Source organism: Petromyzon marinus, chromosome 21, assembly GCF_048934315.1.
Source record: "Petromyzon marinus isolate PM22_M1 ecotype Great Lakes invasive population chromosome 21, UKy_Petmar_22M1.pri1.0, whole genome shotgun sequence".
In the NCBI taxonomy this organism is placed as follows: domain Eukaryota; kingdom Metazoa; phylum Chordata; class Hyperoartia; order Petromyzontiformes; family Petromyzontidae; genus Petromyzon; species Petromyzon marinus.
The window spans coordinates 217,341-229,847 of NC_133687.1; the positions used below are offsets into that span (position 1 = coordinate 217,341).

Sequence of the window (12,507 nt, forward strand, 5' to 3'; positions counted from 1 at the left end):
TGTTTTGTTTTAATATAATTTTATTGTATTTCTACATATGTGACTTCACCGAAAAACCAATGAGTAATTTTATGCAGTCACGAAAGCTTTAATAATTTAAGAGAAGTGTTTTGCTGTATTTTGCTCTGATGTGGCACCTCAACCTTTGTCGTGCAAGCATCTCGCGGAAAAAGACAAAGACCCCCCATATAGACTCAAGACTGTTGGGGCAAGTGCTGTTAGCGATCACCTATGAAGGCCGGCACGCACATGAGGGGGTGGGTGGCCCGCACCACGCGCGACCGCTTTTATCCTCCTAGTGGTGAAGTTTACATATCGCACCAGGTACTCGTCGACCTAGCGGAGGCCCAGGACTGAGTCAAATAATCGTCACTGGTGTAAGGCGTGAGCGGGAATCTAAATCGGGTCGCTGGGTTCGTAGCGCAGCATGCTAACCGTAGCACCACCGCTCCACACTCGCCAACAAACACACACCCACTTTGGATGATTGTAATTGGAAAACACAGTATTTATTCAGTATTTATACTATTTATCTAGAAATGTTTTTGTATCGGGTTTTTACATGTGTAGTGTCTTGTTAAATTCCTCACACCGACACGTTGTAACAAGTCACCTGCTTACACTTTATTTCACCTGTTCTTGGGGGGTTCAGCCAACACCCGCCCGGCAACGGCGTGAGGGTTGAGGTCCCGTTGGTGGCTTGAGCGGCAGCGGCGAGATGTCTTCACTCTTCATTCCCGGTCCACTCAACCCTCCGCTTACGCACACTCCCCTTAGACATCTCTACTAATTCTGAGACCCCACGTGCTCCCACTTAAGCTGCTGTTTGCCCAGCGCCCCTCGCCCTCGCTAATCCTCATCGTCACCCCCATCTCCCGTCTCCACGGCGCCAACCCCATGTGCCCACGCGCACACCTGTTCGACCTCAGTTGCATCAGCTTAACAGCGTGCACCGCGGACATCTCTTCTCATGTTTATTAACATTATTTTGTGTCTAGTTTATTGGCGTACATTATAATATACTTTATCCAATTGTGATCCTAATTTTAGTTGCCATGTGCCTAGCCTTATTATTTATGGAAGGGTTAAGTACTGAAAGTCGCAGTTTTGGCTTTCATAGCACTTTATAAGAGCGTAACCCCCCGCGATATTCAAGGGTCTCCTGTACTGGCAAACTGCCATCTCATTCAGTGTCCAATCTATCACAACACAAAAATTACTTACTCTAAATCACCACAAATCCTCCCACTGGATTTAAAGATTATTCTTTATTTCATAATCTTGATACCGGAAACAAAGTTCCCATAGAGATGTCAAAAAATGTGTCACTAAAGGAAGCCGTAAGATTTGTACAGGAAGCCTGTACACGGTGGCTGTTGTATGCCAATGGAGATCACAGTTGAAGCATGGCAGACATTGAGGAACTCATTAGAGAGGGAGGGTGAGCTGTTGTAATTGATGAGGGTGCAGAGCTACACACATGCTGAAGACAGGCGCGAGCTGCACGTCGAGCAAGAGAGACGGATGAGGAAGTCTGCAAGGATGAAGACAGGGAAAGAGAGCAGAAAGAGAGGGAAGAGGAGAGGGAAAGAGATCTATGAAACTTTTTTATTTTACCAGGTAAGGCCCACTGGGCTATATAGCTCTTTTTCAGGAGCGATCTGGCAACAAATAATAGCTCAAATAAATGGCTTATCACGTGGAGATGTATTGCAGCCAAATACTCTAAACACATGTTTTTTTCTGAATGTGGAGGGAAAAACCAGAGGACCCTGGGAAAAGTCCACACAACCACGGGGCGAACTTTCAAACTCAAAATATACAGCAGGCATCAGGGTCGCGATTCGAACTCACGACCTCCTGTATACCAGACGAGGTATGTAACATCTCGCCACCGTGACATACACGCAAGTTTGAACTTGGCACACATGCAGGCGGGAGATGGGACCGGTGCTTCAACATTGGCCTGGTCCAAAACAAGCACGCCAAAATTAATGACCACTTTTTGATGATGCCAAATATGACCTAGATTCTTTTTGCAAAGATTTGAAGATGGTACTTGGCTGGCCCGAGGAGGAATGGTCTGTCAATTTGAGAGCTTTGCTGAAAGGAAAAGCACTTTGTGTTGCAGAATGAGTGGAACAGAGCAGATGACTATCAGAGAGAGAGAGAGAGTCAGGAGAGCCTTGCTACAACGCTTCAGACAGAGTTCTATACAAATTGAGAACCTCTATACCTGACCAATGCAGATAACTTTTCACAGTTCATTGTGTATGGGAAATTATCTGTCCAACTGGATCAGACTCAGTGAATGTGCTGATGATTGACAGATTGATTTGCTGGTGCATGAGCAAGCACCAGCAGCATGTCCAAAGAGATTTACGGATATATTTGCGGGAGAGAAACCCCTAAGAGTGTGCAAGAGATGGTGGATTGTGCTGAGCGATGCTTGGAGGCTCACGGTCGTACCTATAACATAGGGAGACGAGACAGAGGACTGATGCAGTTTAAATTGGTAAGTCAGCCAATAGCACAGTACATTGCTAAACCAGAAGTACCCACTAATAGTGGAATCGGTAAAAGGCAGACACCAGTAGTGTATTTTGCTTGTTGCAAATTTGGACATCTGGGAAGGGACTGTTGGGGGAGAAAAAAATTGGTGAATCAACCCGACAAAGAGAAACTCCACATCAAAAGAGTGAGAAAGTGTGACAATTAAAAGGAAACTCGTGCGAAGGCAGGATGTCAACCTGTCATGCCAGCAGAGGTGATACATCAAGCAGCGGAATTGAACGGAAAGACAACAGTTTCAGTGTTCGGGACATGCGCTGTTGTAACCAACGTACCAACTGAGTCAGGATTTGTGACTGGTCCAAAGGGAAAAGAGTGGGTTACAGTCATGAGAGATACCGGCTGCACTGTCGTAATTATCAAAAGAGGACTGATTTGTGATTAAAAATTGATAGGGGGAGAATGCACACGTGTATTAATATATGGAGTGTCCCATTGCCAAAATTAAACGAGAATGTTCATGCTTCACCAGAACTGTGCACGCGATGTGCATGGGCAGTTCGATTTATGATGTAGTGGTAGGCAACGTAACAGGAGCCACAAAACTAGAAGACATTAAAAACTTTAATATAGTGATCAACAATTATAATGGGGAGACTCCCCTAGAGAATGTGTACCCAAAGGGCAAACTGACTGAACTCTTGCGAGGACAGGAATGTATAGAGGAATCTTGCAATATATTACCAGAGCAAACAACAGTTGATATACCACCAAAGGAAAATAAATAACAGAGTTGCAAGGTAGCTAATGCGGTGACCACTCGAGTAGCAGAGATTCGTGTAAAAAAAGGCAATGAAGCCAATAAAAATAAATTCACTCACTGCAAGGAATAGGTGCAGCAGAAATGAAAGAGGCACAACAATAGGCCCCAAAGTTTGGAAGATCTGTCTAGAAAATCTGCCACTGGTCAAAAACATTACACAAAGGAAACATGATTGTGGAGACGGGAGTGCTACATTGAGAATTTCAATCTCCAAACATTGAGCATGGGAGAAAATGCAAGCAGTTAATTCTGCCTCAGACCATGCAAAAGCAAGTATAGCAGCTGGGACATGATTGATTGGTGAGTATTAAGCAAAAGCTGAGCAAAGTGCAGATATTGCCAATCCTGTGACATACGGGTATTGAAGGTCCCATTGGGACAAATTGCCATTGGAGATGCCAATTTTGAAAGCGTTGCAGTAGATTTAATTGGCTCATTCAGTCTCTCCAACGGGATACGGGTATCTTAACCCCGATAGAGTATGCCACGCGATATGGTGAGGCAGTACCACTGAAAACCATTGAAACAAGTAGAAACTAAAAACTAGGAAAAAAATATTTTACCAGGTAAAGGCCCACTGAGTTATTTCGCTCTTTTTCAGAAGCGACCTGACCACAAATAATAGTTCAGTGAAGTAGATTATCGTGTGGAAATGTATTGCAACCAAATACTGCAAATGTATGTTTTCTAGTTGTGGAGGGAAAACCGAAGGACACGGAGAAAATTTCATGTGACTACGAGGAGAACTCCCAATATACAGGTGTCAGGGTCGGGATCGGGATGGAACCCACCACCTTCTGTATACAGGGTGAGGTAGTTAATATCTCGCCACCGTGGGTTTATGCTAGTTTTGATTATAATTGCTTTTAATGTTCGCCAACTAGGTTCGACTGTTTCCTACCGGATTGTTATACGTGTGTTAATTGCTTTGATGTTCACACTGTTCGGTCATACTGGCGCCATGAAGTGACCAGTGTGGCGGGGGAGGGGTTAAGATAATCACCTCACCTACATAAACGGCAGTTCAAATAGGGGGCGCCGCGGTGGAAAGATGTTCACTATCTCGCCTGGTTTACAGGGGTGCATGGGTTCGATCCTGACCCTGACGCCTGTATATTTGGAGTTTGCATGTTCTCCCTATGGCTGTGTGGAGTTTTCTCCGGGTCCTTCGGTTTTTTTCTTCCACATTTCGAATCATGCGTTTAGAGCCTTTGGCTGTTATAAATGTCAATGTGATAAGCCACTTCATTGAGCTATTATTTGTGGCCAGGTCGCTCCTGAAAAAGAGGCTCAGTGGGGCTTACCTGGTAAAATAGTTTCAAATAGTTTCATAAATCTCTGTCCCTCTCCTATTCCCTCTCTTTCTGCTCTCTTTCCCGTTTTCATCCTTGCGGACTTCCTCATTCCTCTCTCTCGCTCGACCTGTAGCTCACGCCTGTCTCCAGAATGTGTGTAGCTCTGCACCCTCAAAGCCCAACAGCTCACCCTCCCTCTCTGATGAGTTCCTCAGTGTCTGCCATGCTTCAACTGTGATCTCCATTGGCATACAAGAGTCACCGTGTATAGGACTCGGCTTCCTGCACAGATCTGACAGCTTCCTTTAGTGAAACTTTTTGACATCTCTGTGGACCCCTTTTTGCCGGTATCAAGATGAAGAAATGAAGAATAATCTTTACCCCCTCCGACACTCCAGATCCTGGAACATAATCACCCACTATGTCACATAAATCCAGTGGGAGGATTTGTAGTGATGCAGAGTAACTTATTTTTGTATTGGTGATATATTGGACACCGAATGAGATGACAGTTTGCCAGTACAGGAGACCCTTGAATATCGCGAGGGGTTACACCCTTGGAAAGTGCCAGGAAAGTAAAAAATGCGACATTCAATACATAACCCATATAAACATACATAATGGAGCTAGGTACATGTCAACCAAAAATAGACAGCATCATAATTGAAATAAGTATACTATACTGTATGCCAGTAAACTAAAAATTAAATAATTTAAATAAACATGGAAACCCAGTTACCCGAGTTCGATTCCTGCTCACGCCTGACACCAGTGACTATTATCTGAATCGGTTCTGGGCCTCCCCTAGGTCAACTCAGCCTCAAACGAGTACCTGGTGAGATATATAAACATCTCCACGAGGGAGACAAAGGCGGCCGCGCATGGTGCTGGCCACCCACCCCCTCGTGTGCGTGCCGACCTTCATAGGTGCTCACTAACAGCACTTGCCCCAACAGTCTGTTGAATCTATACAGGGGGGTCTTTATAATAAAGGTTTTTGGGTTAGATCGCGTTGTTTATAAATGTGTCGTAACCCTCCACCACCCGACACGGCCAATCAGCAAAAAAAGTGTCACGTTGACAAAAGACAATTAGTTCACTACTTTAGCCCACCGGTGTGTTGAAGAGTGAATCCACAACATTTACAGTTTGAATACGACGTTTCGCTGTAATTACATCCAGCATCATCGGGCAATTACATCCAGCATCATCGTGCAATTGCCCGATGATGCTGGATGTAATTACCAGCGAAACGTCGTATTCAAACTGTAAATGTTGTGGATTCACTCTTCAACACACCGGTGGGCTAAAGTAGTGAACTAATTGTCTTTTGTCAACGTGACACTTTTTTTGCTGATTGGCCGTGTCGGGTGGTGGAGGGTTACGACACATTTATAAACAATGCGATCTAACCCAAAAACCTTTATTATGAATAATATTGGTCGCGAAAGCCTACGTGTTAAACTGAGGGGGGTCTTTGTCCGCGAGATGCTTGCATGGCAAAGGTTGAGGTGCCACATCAAAACAAAATACAGCAAAACACTTTTCTTAGCGTCCCGCAAAATACAGGTGTGTGTGTGTCGTCGTTCGCACCAGAGTGTCGTTTGTTGTACACCAAGAGTCCAAGTTTGTGTCTCTGCCTGTAGACTTAGACCCTGATGACCCTTGCTTGCTCTCGTGTTTAACCCCCACACGATCACGAACAATGCTCCACGGTAGTGGATATGCTGTCACTACTTCATTACGGACCGGATAATCGTAGTCACCACTACAGGGCAGGCTGATGGAAACGAATACCAAAACTTTCACGAAACACGTCCCTTCTCTGTCTGAATATTTACATTTCGCCTATTAACATTGAGGTATATAACCATGTCCGACAACATTTACAATTCGAGTACGACGTTTCGCCATAAATTATAACTAGCCTCATCAAGCAACAGCCAGAGTTGTGGATAAATCCTCCTCCTGTTTCCGTCTTAAATGGAGGGATAATTGTGATGTCGTCACTTGTGAACCAATTAGGTGCGAAGACCTGAGGGGATATATCGTACTCAAATTGTAAATATTGTAGGTTTATTCTCCAACACACGACCGGTGTGCTGAACTAGTAACGAATTGGCATGTTTTGTTTACGTGACAAACCTTCATCATTGGCTGTGTCAGGTGGTGGCAGGTTTAACTACACATTTCTATATACGCGATCTCCCCCCCACCCAAAACCTCTATTATGGATATTGGTCGAGAAAGCCTACGTGTTATAAAGTGATGAGTTGAGTGAACAAGTAAAAGTGTTAGATAAGCTAGATATCGGTGAGAGTGCATCTGTGGTAGGCCGACATTTGCTATGGAGTCAACTGTGAGGCCCATTAAAAAGAACGCGAATGCAATCATGGAAAGTGTTGCAGCTAGCACTCCCAAGAGTGTTACAATGATAACTGTTGCGTTATCATTCATGGCCGATGCGGCCACCTGATGCACAAATGACGCATCAAAGATTCAGCAGCCTGCGAGTGTGGTCACCAATCCCAAGCCAGCTGCTGTCTTCACTCCTTTAAGGGAGGAATGGACGAGATCCACTTTTCGTCTGAACAGACAATTGAGTGGATAACAAATCTAAAGTTACATATTTAATCTGCTGCTAATAGTACATACGAAAGAAAGAAAAGCAAACGCTTGCATCTCCCAAAACGTCATGCTCCTGAATTCCTCACCATCACCGCCTACACCGTCATCGTCAAATCACCATCATCAAAGGTAATTTTTAAAAACCCGTTCTTCATGAGTTATTACTTATTTATTGTAGTAATCGTTATTAAACATCTACCATTCCCCCCCCCCCCCCCCCCTATGTTCACTCGCACCAGGAACGTAACCCAATTATTCCCGTTAAGCAAGGTTTCTGCACTCGCGAATTCTGCATTCGCGAGCGTTTTCAAGAATGTATTCCTTGCGACTAGAGAGGGTTTACTCGATAGCTCAGCAGGCCTTACATGGTAAAATAAAAAAAAGTGCACAGCTTAGTTTATAGATAGAGAAATGCAGCATTGCCAGGAGGAGACATCAGCGTGGCAGAGGCTTCGCATTTGAACGGGGCAGAAAGCGTGAGTGATTTTTGTTTTGTTTTAACTTTATACCTTCATAAGATAATACAGATGCTTAGACACATAGGTGTAAACAGCCATTCAGATAGTGAAATTCAGTTAATTTACGTCGATTTAATCACCTAAATCGACGTAAATTATGGAGACTGAGAGAAGGGGCGTGTTTAGTGAAAATGTTGGTACTGTATTTATTGTCATCAACCTGTTCTGCGGTGGTGACTACGCTCGTACGGTCTGTAACGAGATGAAACTACCCGACTGGTGACGGCCTAGCGACTACCAAGGCATTGTTTGTGATGGCGTGCGTGTCGAACACGAGATCAGCAAGGGCCAGGGTTAGTCATTCCGGTGTTGTCAGCGACACATTTACATTCTGCCGGACGTCGTTGAGAAGTTTCTCTGCTGGACTGTGCTTTAATGTGTCCAATCTGTCACCAATACAAAAAACAAGCTAATCTGCCTCACTATAGATTATCCCAGTGAATGTCATTTCCCCGTATGTGACAATCATCAACATCATCATCACCACCACCATCATAACCACCACCATCATCACCACAGAACCAGTCGGAGCTCACTAATAAGTCATCACCGTCATCAGTGTGTGGTGAATGAGAGTGGTGAGACTGTTTATGTGGTGATAGTGTGTGGTGAGTGTGTGAGTGGTTAGAGTTCGCACCTTGAGGTGAGGTGGTGTATGTGTGAAGAGGATGTCGTGTGAGTATGGTGAGACTGTAGTGAGTGTAGTGAGATGACGGAGTGTGGTGAGGCTGTGGTAATGTGGGTTTGTGTGGCTCTGATGAGTGAATGTGGTGAGACTGTGATGATGTAGGTTGTGAGGCTGCGGTGAGGCTGTGGTAATGTGGATTTGTGAGGCTGCGGTGAGTGGGTGTGGTAAGTATAGTATTGACGATGAGGTTGACTGGTGGCGGAATGGTCCGGGAAGCAATGTCTTCAGCATGAGTTATGCGGCTCTCCGACTTACCAGCCCTGCTTCTGGCCTCACAAGCTGCGCCTCGGATTTCCTACGGAGCTGGCCCTCTGCTCCCTTTGTTGTGAGGCTGATATCCTTAGTCGGCCATCCTCTACACTGCGGCTTTGGCCACAGCTGCGCCCGTGTCAGTCCATCAACAATGCAGCCTCAATTAACTTACCCTTGTTATCCAGCTCAGCCACAAAAAGCCACCAGCTAGATGCTTCAATGCAATTCGTTTTTTTTGTCTTAGCAGCCTGCCAAGAATGTCTTCACATGTATCCCATATAACTGTTCTGCAATCCCCTTCCTTTGCGACTTGTGCATTGTGCGATGTTGGATCTATGGGTAATAAGTAATTGTTGATTCATGATCTTGTCAGTGATATCGACATTTTTTATTTAGTTTTTCACTGAAACCTGGCATTCACATGCTTGAGTTAAGTTGGGCTACACCATTCATCATGACCGTGAACTTGCTTAAACTCAGTGTTCGAGCCGGTGGCTTGCAAATCGTCCGTTGGGCTAACATTTCAGTGTGAATGAAGCACCGCTCGCCCGGGACCTCGCCCGGGACCTCGCCCGGGACCTCGCCCGGGACCTCGCCCGGGACCTCGCCCGGGACCTCGCCCGGGACCTCGCCCGGGACCTCGCCCGGGACCTCGCCCGGGACCTCGCCCGGGACCTCGCCCGGGACCTCGCCCGGGACCTCGCCCGGGACCTCGCCCGGGACCTCGCCCGGGACCTCGCCCGGGACCTCGCCCGGGACCTCGCCCGGGACCTCGCCCGGGACCTCGCCCGGGACCTCGCCCGGGACCTCGCCCGGGACCTTGCCCGTCGTCCTGGGATACGGAGAGGCCGATCCACCTCCGCATGTTTTCAAGGAGCGATTACTGCGATGCTGTTCTTTCGTGTGTTCCCACCCGAGTCCTGGGTACGTTGAACTCAGCTGTCGCCCGGGACCTCGCCCGGGACCTCGCCCGGGACCTCGCCCGGGACCTCGCCCGGGACCTTGCCCGTCGTCCTGGGATACGGAGAGGCCGATCCACCTCCGTATGTTTTCAAGGAGCGATTACTGCGATGCTGTTCTTTCGTGTGTTCCCACCCGAGTCCTGGGTACGTTGAACTCAGCTGCTCGATTCTTATCAAGAAACCCGGCGAGCGAAAGAAAAACTCTCTTCACCAGCCGATCCCTATGAAGTTCAGAGTGAAGTTTAACATTCTCCTTTTTGACCTATGAGGCTCTCCAAAGTGAACAAGTCGGTTACCTCACAGCCTCACCGGGGCCTTGTGCTTGTGTGGCCACCCCAAAGGCTTCATTCTGCCCCCCCCCCCTCCCACACACGCTGCTGCTCCCCACGGGCTGCGGAGCGACGATCGCTGCTCAGCGGCGGTGGCGTTTAAACCCCCCCCCACTCCCCTCGGGGCACGTTACAGTCCCAGCTTCTTAGTTTTTACTCTCCTTGGACAAAGGTTTATGTTATGATGTGCCATCGCCTTGAGTTCCATGTAGGAAAGTGCTTTATTAATATGTGTTATTAGCGTGCATGTAGAGGATGTGGTGAGACTGTGATGAGTGAGGTGAATGAATAAGTTATTGTGGCGAGGCTGTGGTGAATGTGGCGAGGCTGTGGTGAGTGGAGTGAGGGCTCGCACCTCGTGGTGAGCGTCAGCATGCTGATGCCGATGTATCGTCGCTTCATCTCGTTCTTCTCTGTGAAGACGACGAAGATATCATCATCGCCATGACGATAAAAAGGGGGGAGGGGGTGGAGGAGGTAGAGAATGTGCATGAGAGGGAAGAGAAGGGGGAGGGAGGAGGGACGGGTAAGGGGAGGGGGAAGTGAGGAGGGAGGGAAAAGGAGAGGGTGGATGAAAGGAGGATGGGAGAAAGAGAAGGAATCAGTGCCGGATTAAGCTAGTGCGGGGCCTGTAGCATATGTTATACATTTTTTTCTCATTTGCTATACAGGCACATAATACGACAAAACGCTAACCTTAAACACGCAGTCGTTCATACAATTTGAAGGCAGTATAGTACTATAGTATTAGAGCAAGTGGAGAATCACTGATAGCTTGAAAGCATTTAGCGCGGGGCCCTTGGAAGTTCGGGGTCCATAGCATATGCTACTTTTGCTACTGTGTGGTTCCACCGCAGCGGAGCAACTCAGCCGGCGCTACCCTCTCCTCTCACCCCCCCCCCCCCCCCCCCACGAACGCACGCACGCCCCACTAAACACTCGGATGCACCCCCGTAGGGTCTCGAGGAGGGATCACCTGGTACGATGGGTTTTCACCCGAGGACCCCTCTAGCAGGGACGTTCTACGGCTTCCCCGGACCAGGAGATTGGCTGAGCCCCCCAGACCGGATTACATGGCGCCCCCCCCCCTAAAAGGGGGCATAGAGCTTTACAGGCCGGCCGCAATGAAGCATACACAGCACAGGGGATGGTACCCCAAGGCGAGCACCCTGCGGCAGTGTAAACAGTGGGGTGGGAGGGAAAAGCCCCTAGGCAGCGATGAGGAGCGCAGGTACTGAAACACTGAAACAATGGAAAGCGAGGGATGACGTGATGCTCCCCCCCCCCCACCCCCAACGGCCACAGCGCTCAAAACGGCCGGAAAAAAGGATTCGATTTGACACGCAGGATGACATCATGTTACCCGGGGATTAACAGGCTTTGAGAACATAAGGGGGGAAAGGAGGGCAAATTGGGATCAGAGTTCTTCTGGAGTGGTGGAGAATACCAGCCGCCCTCAGCGTCCGTGGGACACCTGCAGGGTGCAGCTGAAAACGATTGCCCAGGCAAAGTCTCCGAGGCGAGCATCTTCCCCAACCCCCATCGTGCAGCTAGAAAGGTGAGTAAGCACGGGTGGCCGATTCAGCCCAGTTCGCAGTCAGCCCTAGCTTAGGGATAGTCGCACTCTGCGAAGGATAGGGGATAAGAGGTTAGGCGCTGTCCGAAGGGTGCTGGCTGGAGGGGGCCAAAAGCAAGAGTTCGCTATTCACGCCAGAAATAAAACCTTGGTACCAGATTGTTGGTTGACGCATTGTGCGTGTGCGTGTGTGTGAAGATGGTAAAGAGCGGTGGGACAGCGATCGGCGCACTGCTGTGTGTGGGTGACTCCAATCAGTGTGTGTACGACGCGCGCGCACATACAAATAATTAATTAAATAGATGAACGTTCGTGATTAATTGATTCCGAGCGCAGTCGGCTTGTCGACACGACGGCTTAGTAAAATAATTATTTCCAAACAGCTGCGAGCTGCAATTTCAAGGAATATTACGTAATCCGCGCGGTTAGAACGCGTGAGTGGGGGGGAGGGCGCGCGCGTAATTAACCCCTAGGCGGTGTCTGCCAGCCGCTAGCTATGTCAGTCAGAGAGGGCGCTGGTGCGGGGGGGCCGGTCGTCCGGTCGGGGGCGGGGGTGCGGGTGGCCCCGCGAGACGCAAACGCGGAGAGAGGGGGCGAGGGTGGAGGGGGCAGACGTCGCACCCCACCCGCTCGCGGGGAGTGAGGGGGGGGGACGTTGCGCCCCACCCGCTCGCGGGGAGTGGGGAGGGGGAGATCAGCCCCCACCTAATGGGGAGTGGGGAGGGGGGCATCAGCCCCCACACCTGCACTGGAAGGAAGGTGGAGGATTAGGTAGGGAGGACTCCCCACCTCTGGTCTGCCGGTGGTGCGACTCGGAGAGGAAGAGGCGAATGCGGTCAGAGGGGATCGCAAACGAGATCCCAGCAGCAACCTTGAGCGCATTGATGCCAATCACCTCGCCATCCTAGCTCATCAACACCATCAA

General features: G+C 48.6%; 1 protein-coding gene across 4 annotated transcripts in view; it reads right to left on the reverse strand.

Annotated features, from left to right (window-relative positions):
• LOC116944705 (uncharacterized) overlaps nt 1-12,507 on the reverse strand; it is a 53,973-nt gene that overhangs the window by 6,457 nt on the left and 35,009 nt on the right. For all 4 annotated transcript variants that reach the window (XM_076068381.1, XM_076068379.1, XM_076068380.1 and 1 more), the window contains exons 9-10: nt 12,372-12,486; nt 10,362-10,419 (exon numbers count right to left, since the gene is read on the reverse strand). In XM_076068381.1, the coding sequence (XP_075924496.1) occupies nt 10,362-10,419; nt 12,372-12,486 (173 nt within the window). The remainder of the gene's footprint in view (nt 1-10,361; nt 10,420-12,371; nt 12,487-12,507) is intronic.